This window comes from Anomaloglossus baeobatrachus, chromosome 4, assembly GCF_048569485.1.
Source record: "Anomaloglossus baeobatrachus isolate aAnoBae1 chromosome 4, aAnoBae1.hap1, whole genome shotgun sequence".
NCBI classification, from domain to species: domain Eukaryota; kingdom Metazoa; phylum Chordata; class Amphibia; order Anura; family Aromobatidae; genus Anomaloglossus; species Anomaloglossus baeobatrachus.
The window spans coordinates 388942762-388958682 of NC_134356.1; the positions used below are offsets into that span (position 1 = coordinate 388942762).

The 15921-nt window shown below is 44.0% G+C and overlaps 1 protein-coding gene across 2 annotated transcripts in view; it reads right to left on the reverse strand.

Annotated features, from left to right (window-relative positions):
• Nucleotides 1-15921, reverse strand: part of ELAPOR2 (endosome-lysosome associated apoptosis and autophagy regulator family member 2) — a 236079-nt gene that overhangs the window by 10126 nt on the left and 210032 nt on the right. For both annotated transcript variants that reach the window (XM_075345231.1, XM_075345232.1), the window contains exons 18-21: nucleotides 14529-14630; nucleotides 13428-13554; nucleotides 10727-10905; nucleotides 3432-3597 (exon numbers count right to left, since the gene is read on the reverse strand). In XM_075345231.1, coding sequence (XP_075201346.1) covers nucleotides 3432-3597; nucleotides 10727-10905; nucleotides 13428-13554; nucleotides 14529-14630 — 574 coding nt within the window. The remainder of the gene's footprint in view (nucleotides 1-3431; nucleotides 3598-10726; nucleotides 10906-13427; nucleotides 13555-14528; nucleotides 14631-15921) is intronic.

Genomic DNA, 15921 nt, shown 5'->3' on the forward strand with positions numbered 1-15921 from the left:
GGTGATTCCATCACAGATGTCCACTAATCAGGACACCACACACAGACAGAGCCGTGGTATGACAATGAAGTCGGGTGAGGTTCACCCGAGTTCATTCTCATTGCTCGTCTCTCTCTGTGTCGGCTGTCAGCGGGTATGTAGCAACGACATTTTACAACACACACAGATCAACACATATGGACACCACACGGACATTACACGTACGCACACACGGACATTCCAGACGCACACACGGCAAACATACGCCATCACACGGATGTCACACATACCAGAGAAACGCCCATAAAAAACGGAACACGGACCCGAAAAACGGAACATGAGACACGTGCGTTTTTTATGCGGAAGTGTGTTTCAGTCCTAATAGAAGTCCTTTTTAATGGGGTTGTCCTGTTTCCCAACAAGCCTATTTGTGTAAAATAACAAACTAATCTGTTACACATCTGTATCAGCTCAGCAGGGCTTCTTCACCTTCCTCTATTAACGATGCACTGTGGTGTGCTCCACGCTGGGTCATGCAAGTGCTCCCATGTCATCATCTGCTTAGGCCTATATAAGGCGCACCAAGACACACACCTGTATCTTGGTATTAAGACTCTTAAGGGTGCTTTACACGCTGCGACATTGCTAATGATATATCGTCGGGGTCATGGTGTTTGTGACGCACATCCGGCATTGTTAGCGACATCGCAGCGTGTAACACCTATGAGCGACCTAAAATGATCGCAAAAGAGGCAAAAATCGTTGGTCTGTGACACGTCGTTCATTTACCAAAAATCGTTGTCTGGTCAGTAGTGAAGTTGTTTGTCGTTCCTGCGGAAGCACAGATCGCTATGTGTGACGCCGCAGGAACGACGAACATCTCCTTACCTGCGTCCACCGACAATGAGGAAGGAAGGAGGTGGGCGGCATGTTCCGGCCGCTCATCTCCGGCCCTCCTCTGCTATCGGGCGGCCGCTTAGTGACGCCGCAGTGATGTTGCTATGACGCCGAACGCACCTCCCCCTTGAAGGAGGGATTGTTCGGCGGTCACAGCGACGTCGCTGCAAAGGTATGTGCGTTTGACGCTGCCGTAGCGATAATGTTTGCTACGGCAGCAATCACCAAATGTCGCACGAACGACGGGAGCGGGTGCTATCGCGCAAGACATCGCTAGCTATCGCTAGCGATGTCGCAGCGTGTAAAGCACCCTTTAGTTTGACTGTGCATCACTATCTGCATCATCTCTACTCTCTTGTGTCCTGTCTGCCTACGGCCTCCAGTACTTCTAGTACCTGCTGAGACACCTGCTTTCCTGTGTCCTGTCTACTTGCGGCCTCCAGTTCTTTAACACTAGAAGTCCCAGAGAGGGGTCATTTAACATTTCTACCTTTGGAACCCAGAGACGGGTCGAATGACCTGAAGGATTTTAGCTAACATCCTATAATCACCATCTTTTGTTCTGTAATTAAGGCCATTACTGTCGCACCACAGGAGGTTGTTGATTTCCATTGAGTTTAGCCATTTAGTTTCTAGTTAGTTCTATTCAGTTTATTGTATGTCATTTGACCCTCTTTCGGGACTTCAGGGGGACCTTGAAATTTCTGGGACGTCTAGTGTTAAGTCATCGCTCCATACGTTTCTTTCTGCTATGGTATCAGAGCCCAGTATCTGTGTGCCTACCCGAACTTGGGCTTACAGGATCCACTTCACAAGGTGAGCCCATAACATTAACTTTACTAAGGGTACCTTCACACTTAGCGATGCAGCAGCGATCCGACCAGCGATCTGACCTGGTCAGGATCGCTGCTGCATCGCTACATGGTCGCTGGTGAGCTGTCAAACAGGCAGATCTCACCAGCGACCAGTGAACAGCCCCCAGCCAGCAGCGACGTGCAAGCGACGCTGCGCTTGCACGGAGCCGCCGTCTGGAAGCTGCGGAGACTGGTAACTAAGGTAAACATCGGGTATGGTTACCCGATGTTTACATTAGTTACCAGTGTGAGCAGGGAGCAGGGAGCCGCGCACACTGAGCGCTGGCTCCTTGCTCTCCTAGCTGCTGTACACATCGTGTTAATTAACCCGATGTGTACAGCAGCTACATGTGCAGAGAGCCGGAGCCGGCAGCACAGGCAGCGTGAGAGCTGCAGAGGCTCGTAACTAAGGTAAATATCGGGTAACCACCTTGGTTACCCGATGTTTATCTTGGATACAGCTTACCTCAGCTGTCAGACGCCGGCTCCTGCTCCCTGCTCGCTTCATTTGTCGCTCTCTTGCTGTCACACACAGCGATCTGTGTGTCACAGCAGGAGAGCGGCTTTGAAGAAAACGAACCAGGGCTGTGTGTAACGAGCAGCGATCTCGCAGCAGGGGCCAGATCGCTGCTCAGTGTCACACACAGCGAGATCGCTAATGAGGTCACTGCTGCGTCACAAAAAGCGTGACTCAGCAGCGATCTCGGCAGCGAGCTCGCTGTGTGTGAAGCACCCCTTAGCCTCACTCCATGGGTCCTATGCTGCCTAGATGCTGCTGACCTAGTCTTTGTTGATAGACTGCAGGGGTGGCATGCCATCAACACCAACACAAGCTCAGTCTATATCAGCTGAGCAGCTGAGGTCAGTGATTAGCTGTAGTGCAAACAATGTGACGTCACCACTGCAGTCGAACAACAAAACCTGGGGCAACGGCAGACCTGGCAAGGAGTGATATCTTAATATATATGGATGGTAGCAGTACTATTATTTCATGCATCACTGATTACTGGGACTAAAATTAGGTGAAAGTGGATAACCATTTAAGCCTAGCATACACAAAGAAAAAGAAGTGCATATATTATGGGTACTGCTACTAACCGAGTTACAGCTCTTTCCAAAAGCCAATTCTTTAAAGCCGTACTCCCATGAAAATTTGTATCCTCCTAATTTATTACAATCATGATATTATATAGCTGTGGTCTTAAAATTGATCATTTTACCTTTCTACTCAGTTAATTTTTCTATTTTCCATTCATTCTATGATAGCACATGATGATTAAAAACAGACTAGCTGAATCCTCCTAGGAACCGGAAGTATATTTTCCCTGCATCACTCATCCTCCTCTTCAACTCCTGACCCAGTTGCTCTGCCCCTCCCCCTGCTTTGCAGTGATGACTCACGCAGGGCAAAGACACTTCCTGCTTCTATATAGAGCTTACAAGGATTCAGCTAGTGATTTTTTTAATCGCATGATGTCATAGACCTAATGGAAAGAATAATTAATTGGGTATAAGGGCAAAAGGAGCAATTGTAAGTATACAGTGCTATATAATATGATGACTGCAATATATTAAGAGGATAAAAATGTTAATGGTTTTGCTTGTTTAACACGTCCCACTCATACTGGAGGACTTCCTTTACCAATATTTACTAAGCTGACAATCAATATTTGATAATGATTTAAGTAAATGTAGCCTCACCTTTGATGCAAGAGACTTCAGCTTTCCCAGCAATGACTGTTTATTGGTATACACCACGTCATCTTCGTTGTCTTCTCCTTCCATTATAGCACAACTATCTGGAGCAGGAAGCTCACACTCCTTAGAATTAGCAGTCATGATAAGTTTAGAGTACTTGTATTCTAGCCTGTAAATGAAGAGATATTGACTTAAAAATCAATTGTAAACTAGAAATTATTATTAACTATTTAATTGGGTTGTCCAGACTGGAACAAAAGTCTGCAGTTACTCAATGTGACTGGCGAAGGCTGAGAGAGCGCAGTACACACACTGTCACGATTCCCCGGCATTCCTTTTATGAATAGGCAGTCACTTGACAGCATGTATGCTATTTACATATTTGTAGGCACGTGTCGACTAGACTCATCCAGCTTCTCTCAATTCACTTGGATGGTGAGAGGCCAAATGCGTCTAGTAAGCACGTGACAAAGTATGCAAACCGCATACAGGCAGTCACGTAACCACCTTCACACTGAGAGCACTAGGTAATCAAGCTGACATGAATAGGCAGTCTACAGTCTCAATTCACACTGAAGACCTTTATGCCAAGATTAGCAACTCCTTTAATTCAATCTCCCATTGTGCACTGCCATTTTCGAAATCTAAAATATGGCAGACAGCTAACAAGTAGATGACATATTACATATTAGAGATGTTATGATGATATGATTCAATTTTCAGAAACACTAAAACACTAAATTTGTTCACCTACATTTATTTTTAGAAAAATCTGATTACTAAGGATATATGGAAAAAAAATGTTAAGTTCACATATACAGTGCTTTCTGCAGAGCAGTGCACCCTGATGTCCTTTGGAGTTGCCAAAAACAGGATTCATTCAGCAATTTCTTCACCATTTCCGCATCTATTATTTAGATTAGGCTGTGTACATTTTTTCATTGTGTTTTGTGTGCGATTTTTTACATGCTTTTTATCATCTTATTGAGGCTGTGTTTTCTTTGTCTTTTGTCGGTATGTCACGTTTTAAATAAAGCTAAGGCTGCTTTGTTTTTTAGGCCATGTGTCCACGCTGCGGAAAATGCGCGGATTTTGCCGCGGATTTCTCGCGGAAAAGCCGTGGATTTTCCGAAAATCTGCAGCAGCGGCACTTCCAAGCCATTTCAATGGCATTTTGGAAATGCTGTGTCCATGCTGCGGATTTTTCCGCGGCGAATTTTCCGCGGATTTTGATCCGGAAAAATCTGCAGCATGTCAATTATTGTTGCGGATTTTGATCCGGATTTTGGCTATAGAATGGGGGAAAAAAAAAATCCGCATCAAAATCCGCGGCAATTCCGCAGTAAATCCGTGGTAAATCCGCGGCAAATCCGCGGCAAAAAAAAGGTGCGGATTTGCCGCGAAAGTCACAGATTTTCATGCAGAAAAATCCGCAGCAACATTCTACCGTGGACACATAGCCTTATACTTCCTGGTATTTGGCTTTTACAAAACTTTATTGATATACCTATATGCGGATTGTATGCTTTTTTTAAGTGTTTCCACCATGAAATTGCACTAAAAACGCATGTGCATTTTTTTTTACCTGCGGATTGTCCTCATCTAATGCAAGTCTATGAGCAAAATGAGCACAGAAAACTTAGTGTATCCGGAAAAGAAATGGATATAGCGCCCCTGAGCCCCCTCAGGGCACTACAGGGGACTGCATCCTCTTGGGGATGCAGGACCTACCCCCTGGGACCTGGAGTATTAGTGCCAATTCTACCAACACACATCTAAAATCCTAGTTCTCCTCTCCACACTGGGCATAGAGGGTTAACCATGTAAGGGGATGGTCGCCATGGGAACGAGTCCCTGGGTATAGCCAGCCTGGTGGGAGGGGTCAGCAGTCAGTCAGTAGTCAGAGGAGAGTCGGGAGCACACATTTACGATCTGGTAAAGCTTTTCCCATCAAAGATTTTTACACTTGCGACAGCTCCTTTGTCGTGTATTACATCAAATGTCTTTGCGGTCTCAGATATGTTGGGGAGACCACCCAGCATGTCCAAGACCGCATTAATAAACACAAGTCTGACATCAGATGTGGACGAACTTTGCTACCCATCCCTTTCCAATTTATATCAGCTGGACACAAAATTTCCTAGCTCAGGTTTCAGGTCATCGACCATGTTGGCATTAACCGCAGAGGGGGTGATAGGGTTAAACAGTTCAATGAAAAAGAGGCTAGATGGATCCACACCTTAGGTAGCCTTGAACCCTATGGATTAATCTGCAAATATGAACAAGGGTTTTAATCTTTACTCTGATTCTAATCAGGTGCACATTAAGGGGGGCTTTGCACACTACGACATCGCAGATGCGATGTCGGTGGGGTCAAATCGAAAGTGACGCACATCCGGCGTCGCAGTCGATATCGTAGTGTGCAAATCCTTTTTGATACGATTAACGAGCGCAAAAGCGTCGTTATCGTATCATCGGTGTAGGGTCCGACATTTCCATAATGCCGGTGCAGCAACAGGTACGATGTTGTTTCTCGTTCCTGCGGCCGCACACATCGCTGTGTATGAAGCTGCAGGAGAGAGGAACATCTCCTACCTGCGCCCCGGCTGCAATGCGGAAGGACGGAGGTGGGCGGCATGTTTACATCCTGCTCATCTCTGCCCCTCCGCTTCTATTGGCCGCCTGCCGTGTGACGTCGCAGTGACGCTGCACGACCCGCCCCCTTAGGAAGGAGGCGGATCGTCGGCCAGAGTGACGTCGCAGGGCAGGTAAGTGTGTGTGAAGCTGGCGTAGCAATAATGTTCGCTACGGCAGCAATCACAAGATATTGCAGCTGCGACGGGGGCGGGGACTATCGCGCTCGACATTGCAGCATTGGCTTGCGATGTCGCAGCGTGCAAAGTACCCCTAAGTTTATAACTTTTTTATCTTCTATGTACATGTGATATATTTTTTATCATCTAACAACTGTAATCCTGCGGCTTAATCTTAGACATCTATTCATTCTCATGTTATTTCCATCAATATACAGTATAGTATTGGGTGTCCCTATATTCATTGTCCTTTACTCTCTTAATGTATATTCAGACAGCATATATACTGTGGACTCGCATCATATCACATAACCTGTTTCCTTCTGTCATATATGTCTGTGATATAATATGGTATTCATATGTGTATTCTAACTATTTTTTCTATTCCTTGCAGAATTAACACTTCCACAGCAGCAGTGCACTTATGCCACCTAATTATGCCACTTCCAGCATGTCACCTTGCCCAGTCACAGAAACAGTGCCTCTGTTTTCAGGATTGATCGTCATCACTCACCATCACATGACTTACAGAACGCCCTCCTAGACATGTGTGCGTTGCATGTGTGGCGCCCTGGACAAGCCAGGACGTCACAGGTACTACAACAACACACCCCACACCCTGGCTAGGCACACCGAAGCCAAACACAAATCCTTGTTGCCTTCCTCCAGGGGCTGATGTCCACACCAGGGGGTGGGCCAGGCGGTTGGCCCCACCCACCGAGGAATTCACAGTCCTGGAGGCGGGAAAAGGAGGCAGATTAGTTTTGGAGTTGGAGAAGTGAAGTGGTAGAGGAGCAGCCTGACTGTGTCCGGGTGTGTGGCCCGGGCACATACAGCAAGGTTGGCAGACGGTGGTGACCGTCTGCGGGAGAGGCTGATTGGAGTGAACCGTAAGGACCGGGGATGGGCGGTGGCCCGCCGGTACCGGATCGGGGAGGGAAGAGAAGCCAGCACCATTCGGCAGGGCCTACGGACCCCGACCAGGCTAGGAGTCGCCGTAAAACTGTTTAAATCCATTAGTGAAGGGAACCTCCGGGGTTTCCCAGCAGTCAAGACCCGATTGAAGGCAACAGCTAACACCGTAAAGGGAAACACAGTCACCGCCAAATCCTATCCCTGGATTCCACAGCGCTCCTTTCAATCCCCTGCTTCTGACAAAGCACCTCAGGTAAATCACATTGGTTCTCTTACTACGATTCCACTTTATTCTGATTATCCACACTAAATGACTAAGACCCGCCCTTTCATTTTTCCATCTCTCTTTCTTCCTTTTTTTCATCTCATATTTCTGGAACAGCCATGGCTTCTCTGTGAACCACGACCCACACACTTTATACAGTGTTAGACCATATTTGGACCGTACATGCCATTTCAGGTAAATCACCTTTCCTTTGTACTCCTTGTTCCCCATACATCTTTTACAGATAGCAACAATTATTTTACATATGTCTTACCTTATAGATATTATCTACCACAGCCTTGGGATCACTTACCCTTTTGCTTACGGCCTCCCGTTACAGCACACAGAGATTTACGTCTGATCTTATGTTTGGATATCGTCCTCCACTAGTGGGTATCCTCCCTACACCTTTTAAATATACCATTTCTGATTTCATTAGCATACCTCCACTTGATTATTCTCTCTCCTCCAGAGTCATGCGTTGAATCCACCACATCTCCATAAGAGTTGTCCCTATACACCACCACTTACTCTGCCTGCGACTACGCATTCCTTTATGGTATGTTCATACAGCATCCACCTCCAGGGCTTTACCCTGTGGTAATTTATACAAGTAATGACTCACCTTTTTCCATAGCAGGTCAATAACGCATGCATGTACCCTACATCTCACTTGCCCGTGTTTCCTGTTGCTGTTAGGTGAGCTCTCCTGCCCTCTGTGCCTCACTTATATTGATACCACTCATCACTCATTCATCACGGATCCACAGCTTATACGTGTAGAATACATGGGATTGATTGCCGCTCTTGATATATAGACCTCTCTGATTCTCTGCTGTTATCTCCTCTAGATTCTTTTATGCTTTTTCGTACTGTGCCATATTGATATGTCAAAAATGTCTGTATAACCATATTGATGGATGTCCTTTTCTTTTGTTTTGTTACAATTGAAATATTTTATTCAGTCTGTCCGACCCGAAGAAGGCCTCTTGGCCGAAACGTTGCTACCTGGCGGACCTTCTGTTTTGTACAGCACTTTTTTCACTTTTGCACATTGAATAAAAGAAAAGGATTAGAAATCAACTACTATTGTGTTCACTTTAATCTCCTTGGGAAACATATAGTGTGCCGGAGTTATCCCCCTCTATTGAGTCGTTTTTTCTCCTGAGCACCTATGCAAGGTGATGCGAGGTCTTTTCTCTTTTTCTGGATTACCTCACAGACCGTGGCGGATGCATGGTGTGGAGCCAAAGCGTTAGGCCAGTGTCCCACTTGCAATTACCTCGCGTGTATCTCGCACGAGTTTCCCGGTGCATCACTCTTCACGGACTCACACTTTCCTCACAGAAGCGGGTCAGTTTTATGCATCTCTATGCAGCCGACCCGCTCCTGTGAACAGAGTGTGAGTCCGTGATGGGTGATGCACCGGGAAACTCGCGCGAGGTACACGCGAGGTAATCGCACGTGGGACAACGGCCTTAGTGCTGCGAGTGCAGCACTGACAGCTACAATCCACTGCAGTGATCAAGCATGAGCTCTGTAGTCAATTATATCAGACACAGGTAAAAACGCAGAAAGAACTGACATGCTGCAAATCTTTTCTGCACCAAGATCTGCAAGGAAAAAATCTGCAACATGTGCACAGCAAGTCAGGATTCTCATAAACTTTGCTGGGATATGTTTTTCCTTGCAGTATTAATTAAAATCCTGCAAGAGAAAAATGCATGAAAAATGCAGCGTGGACACATAGCCTAACATGCTGTGTTTTTGATGCAATGAAAAAACGCACCAAAGGCTCATTGTGGGAACATAGCCTTACTGCGACATTCAATATATGTAGCATCCCTGAGGTACCAGGTGCCACAAATGTAACCGTGGAAATCCAAACTCCGGAATATCCGTGCCAGAGTAAACACACCAACACCTTCAGGCCGCACACAGAACCCCAACACCAACCTGGGAGACTGCCTAGTAACAGGTAAAAGGGGAGGGCACGGATTGGATAGTAGCCACCCAACCTGAGGGAGAGATCCAGCGAGGGGCAGGGGCCAGTGGTCAGTTGGAAAAGGTGGGAGGAAGTGGTGTGCAGTCTGTAGAAAGTCAGTCAGAGTCTGTCAGAGAATGAGGTGAAGAAGGAAGTATTTAGTCTGAGGAGAGGAGGAGAGGAGTAGTAGTCGGAAGTAGTAGAAAGTGGAAAGTACTGAAAAGACCTGCAGTGAGAACGGAGTGCTGTAAAAGGAGTGAGATCTGTGGAGTATGGAACGGGACTCCAGGCAACGAGTGTTACCTGTGGAACCAGCAGACTCCAGGTATCATGGAGGGCTTGTGGGAGTTCAGAACCAAGGCTCACAGGACTCAGCACAAGGCGGGGTGCAGACCCTAGGACAGTGGGACACTTTATGGTCAGCTGTTAACTCTGTCGGGCGAGAAGATCTCCAGGGTCCATCGCCAACCCAAAAAGTCTGAAGCACTAGCAGCAAAGAAGGGACCAGGGACTGAACTCCATAAATAGTCCAGGCTGCCTGCATTAGGACCAAGACTGAAGCGAAGGGACTCCCAAGTAGCTCTAGGCCACGGGAGCCCATCAATTCAACAACAAGTGTGCACAGCTAACTCAGGTAACAGCTGGCACGGAGAACAAGGGGAGCGGATACACCTGGGACCGGCACCCATGGGTTCAGGTACCACCACAGCAAAGTAAAGAAAGGCAAGTTAAACTACAACACTGGTGTGGACTGTTTCCTTGATGATGTGCACTCACATAGACTGTTTTCCCACTACAACCCCAATCATCCACTGCTGGTGCCTGTCCCTGTTTGCAGAGGGCTCTAACCACCCAGGCTGCATCACTCCATCAGCCCCAGCAGAAACCTGCAGTGGCGGCCCCAAATAACCTGGCCGCACACCGCAAGTGGCGTAGTCGACAAAAACTCCTTTTCTTTTATTTTCTTTTATTTAAAACCCCCTTTATTTTTTTTTATTCAAAAGACACCGCCAGGGTCACGGAATCAGACCCCTCCACGGCTGACGTCCCCAGACTAGTCCGGCCCGGTTCTGAGTCCCCTGGCCCTGGGGCGGGCATGTCACATATTTTGTAAGATATATTACACAACTGTAATATATTAGCGCTAATGCTATTTTAAATGAAGATTTTTCTTATTTCTGTATATAAAATGGACCTATGATTTATTCATTAAAATTATAGATAAAAAAGTCAATAAATACTATTAATAATACGGTTCAGAAAATCTACATATACATAAGGGACAGAAAAATAGACAAAATATGTAACACTATATACTTACTTCTGATTTTTCTTCCAGAAGTAGCAGGTCAGTGCTACAAGAAGAACAGCCACAAAGGCCCCCACCCCAGCACCCACTTTCAGCCAGAAGTCTATTGACTCGCACGCCGCTGTCCTTTTGTCCGGAAGGGAGGTGCCTCGCATGCAGAGTTTGGGCTCATTCCAAACATAATGGGTTTCCTATAATACAGCACATCGATTGTATTATACAATGAAAACTTACATAGTTCTATTCTTATTTATTAATGCATCTATAAATATCGTAATAAAAAAGGGTAAAATATTATGTTAGATGTATAGTGGGCAAGGATGTCAAGAAATTCAAATGTAGTCTGAAATATTTCCTATCTTATAAATGTCTCTGAAGGCTATGGTGTCGCTCCCTCGTGCTTTTATACTGCGGCTCGGTTTTCTCAGGTTGTTTGCTCTGTCTAAGCACAAGCCCAGCACCTTCACCAGTAACATAGTGCCTGGGGAGAATAATTCCCTTTAAGCAAGAAAACAATGTTGAAGAATTACAACAATGTTTGGACTATTGGGAAAATGAGGATGAATAAGCAGTTGTCACACATACTGAGCCCTACATAGGGAGCTGACCTTGTATTATACAGATAACGTTAGAGCCTGTAATTCAATTCTTGGCTATGTGGAAATGTATGTATTCCATTTTATTTCTTTTCCAAATCACATAAAAATGTACAAAACAAGAAGAGCTTGGAAATAAACAATGCTCATGAGTTATTCATCCTATAGCTGTAAACTGCCATTATGAGCTGTAAAGCCTGACAGCCTGTGAACACCGTCTATATATAGCAGGCATGATAGCGATAAATATCACCCTGTAATTCCCAGTGTGTTATCCTACAGTCATTTTAAACAAGAAAATGGGATCCCAATCTAACATTAAAGAAAGTTAGGACATACAAAGCCTTGCAAATGTATTCAGCCCCCTTGAATTTTTCAACCTTTTCCCACATTTCAGGCTTCAAACATGAAGATAAAAATTTTAATGTTATGGTGAAGAATCAACAACAAGTGGGGCACAATTTTGGAGTTGAACGAAATTTATTGCTTATTTTAAACTTTTTCTTAAAAATAAATAACTGAAAATCGGGGCGTGCAATATTATTCGGCCCCTTTACTTTCAGTGCAGCAAACTCACTCCAGACGTTCATTGAGGATCTCTGAATGATCCAATGTTGTGCTAAATGACTGATGATGATAAATATAAGCCATCTGTGTGTAATCAAGTCTCCGTATAAATTCGCCTGCTCTGTGATAGTCTCAGTGTTCTGTTTAAAGAGTAGATAGCATCATGAAGACCAAGGAGCACAACAGGCAGGTCCATGATACTGTTGTGGAGACGTTGAAAGCTGGATTTGGTTACAAAAAGATTACCAAAACTTTAAACATCCCAAGGAGCACTGTGCAAGCGATCATATTTAAATGGAAGGAGTATCATACCACTGCAAATCTACCAAGACCCGGCCGCCCCTCAAAAATTTCATGTCAAACAAAGAGAAGACTGATCAGAGATACAGCCAAGAGGCCAATGATCACTCTGGATGAACTGCAGAGATCTACAGCTGAGGAGGGAGAGTCTGTCCATAGGACAACAATACACTACACTGCACTACACAACAATACAGTACACTGCACAAATCTGGGCTTTATGGAAGAATGGCAAAGACAAAGATATTTCTCAAAGATATTCATAAAAAGTGTCGTTTAAAGTTTGCCACAAGCCACCTGGGAGACACACCAAACATGTGGAAGAAGGTGCTCTGGTCAGATGAAACCAAAATCTAACTATTTGAGCACAATGCCAAACGATATGTTTGGCGTAAAAGCAACACAGCTCATCACCCTGAAAACACCATCCCCACTATCAAACATGATGCTGGCCGCATCATGGTTTGACCTACTTTTCTTCAACAGGGACAGGGAAGATGGTTAAAATTGATGGGAAAATGGATGGAACCAAATACAGGACCATTCTTGAAGAAAACCTGTTGGAGTCTGCAAAAGACCTGAGACTGGGACAGAGATTTGTCTTCCAACAAGACAATGATCCCAAACATAAAGCAAAATCTACAATGGAATGGTTCAGAAATAAAAGTATCCAGGTGTTAGAATGGCCAAGTCAAAGTCGAGACCTGAATCCAATTGAGAATCTGTGGAAAGAGCTGAAAACTGCTGTTCACAAACGCTCTCCATCCAAGGTCACTCAGCTCGAGCTATTTGCAAAGGAAGAATGGGCAAGAATTTCAGTCCCTCGATGTGCAAAACTGTTACACACATACCCCAAGAGAATTGCAGCTGTAATCACAGCAAAAGGTGGGGCTACAAAGTATTAACTTAAAGGGGACAAATAATATTGCACGCCCCATTTTTCAGTTATTTATTATTTAAAAAAGTTTAAAATAAGCAATAAATTTTGTTTAACTTCACAATTGTGTCCCACTTGTTGTTGATTCTTCATGATAACATTAAAATTTTTATCTTTATGTTTGAAGCCTGAAATGTGGGAAAAGGTTGAAAAATTCAAAGGGGCCGAATACTTTCGCAACGCACTGTATAACAGAAGTGTAGCCCAGCACAGAACATCCCCCCAACATGGAATAGTACGGTAATGATTCACGTATGCAAAGACTGACCATCCTTACATACAAAATGTGACAGCTTATAAATCTGTGAGATACCTGGTGACCTTTCTTGCAAGCCCCCTCTATTTTCTGATAGTCATTTTCTGTACACAGAGGACATGCCTCTGCTGTCTCCCAAAGAAAATAAAAATTGCACCCGTCACAAGTGCCTGCAGGACACAGTCTGAAAAGAGAGAAGAAGAACAAATGGGTAATGATTTATTGTTACCTTCTGCACAAATAACAATATGATCTGATAATCTTCTGAATAGAGATGGTGCTGATTTCATTGCAATTTTGTCAATAGGGCTTGTATGCACACAATTGACGGGGCAGCTCCGAAACTGAGCACTGAGAACAACTGATCGGCAGGGGTGTGGGGTGTCGTATCCTAGCCAATTAGACATTGATGTATCCTAAGGATACACCATCAATATAAAAGTAATGGACAACCCCTTTAAAAACGCAATTAAAAAATCTAAGTAATCGAGTTTAGCTACCGTAATAGTTTAGCTAATAGATGCAGAAAGGCTGCAGAATATCTGCCACATGAAAAACTCACCAACCCATAGTGGGAGTGAAGCATGGTGCACATACACGCGACAACTTTAAGACACCAGCGGATCGGCCAATGCTTTCCACTTCAGGTAAAAGCCACCGGCGGTCTTTTTCCTGAAGCGCTTTTGCTAACGGCTTTGCCATTGTCTTGCTTTAACTTAAACTATAACTAGTCAGGAAGAACATATTTCTTCTTTTAACCTCTTCATAGTTTCCAAGCAAATGGCTGTACATGTGCACAGCAATATAATTTTTATATTTGTTAAAGCATCTCTAATGAAATTGTCCTGTATGGGTATAGTGCATAGTATTACATAATTTGTGAAAATAACCAAAGTTAATAACATATTCATGGGCATAACCATAGAGGGTGCAGGGGTTGCAATCATACCTGAGCCATAAAGTATAGGGGAAAAAGGTTCCTCTGGCCTATATATTAGAAGATAAATACTACGTCCGTGGTAGTCCAGGTCAATGTTGGAGATTTTGCTATAGGGCCCACAAGCTTTAAGGAACAACACTGGACATATTGTAATAAATGTGTAAAAGTAGCAACGTGAAGACAGTTAAGGTACAAAGATAAACTAAAGCAATAATTACCTGGGCACGGAAATATCTGCCTGACCAGGCTTCGTGGGATCACACCGCATAGATATAACCGTAGCTCTTCCTTTTTCACAAGATGAGGTCGCTGCAGAAGATCTGTTAATAATATTAAGTCTTTTAGCAACTTGAATGCCGCAAGTTAACGCTTTGGTATAACAAAGGAAAGCGAACAACTAAAGTTTTGGTAACATGAATCACATTACATTATCATATGCATGTTTGACACTTTAAAACTGTGCTTGAAGGGAAAACTGTCTTAAAGGGGACAACTTTTACTATGTGATCTATTAGAACATAAGGCCACAATACGTAGTCCCTTGCAACAAGCTGAAGTTAAGAGATGCTAAAAAGCAAGCCCATTCTGTCAATGTCATTCATGTAAAGAGGACCTCTCAGCTCTCTCGACATGTCTTAGTATTTAGGTTAAAACTTGGGTTCATCATTAAAATCCAATTTTTGATCATGTGTTTTTACAACTGTTATTCCTCCTAGAACTATAAGAATACATTGACAATGTGATGATTGACAGACATTGATTCCCTCTGACAAAGAAGTAAGTCACTTCGCAGTACTGATCAGTGTCAACTTATAGCTTACGATTTTCATTTTATTAAGGAATTTCTAGAAAGAAAGAGGAACGGCAAAAGTCTAAGTTCTGAGAAAAAGTAGTTAAATTAGAGGATACTAATATCTATTAAAACAGACATATCAGGACAGTTGACAGGTGCTCTTTAAATTGCTTCGACAATAAGAGCTGATCATGAAACAATTCCTCAATGATGCAGTCCCAAGGAAAAAGTACAGTTTAATTAATAGATCTTGGAATAATAATAAAATTTCACAATTGGATGTGTTAAAAATAATGTTTCTGTGCTGAGATACACTTACAAATGTGCCGCTGCTATGTACTGTGTAATGGCCGTATCTGACCATGTTGTGCTGCTGCAGCTCATAGTTGGCACATGCCACAACTCCTGGCCAGGGAAGCAAAAGTAACTTACAATAAGTGGGTATACAGACAACAGAGCAGGGATTTGCAGCATCAAACTAATGATATAGAAGTTTTAACAGCCATTCAACTGATAGGACACTAACTTGATTAATGATTCCCCTAACATGGCTGGAGATGCAGCAGAAACACTCCTCCTGTGAGAAAACAGGCAGGGAATTGTGTTCTCAGAAAGCTGCAGATCTGTTGTCTACATACTCTCTTATCATGAATGATTTATGCTCCTACTCCTGGCAAGGAGGTGTGTTATTTGTGCCGACCATGGACTGGAGCATTTGTATATGGTCAGAAACAGCAAATAGGACAATTCATAGCAGGGGCACATTTATAAGATTATCACAGCACAGGAACATTTTTTTGACACATCCAATTGTGAAT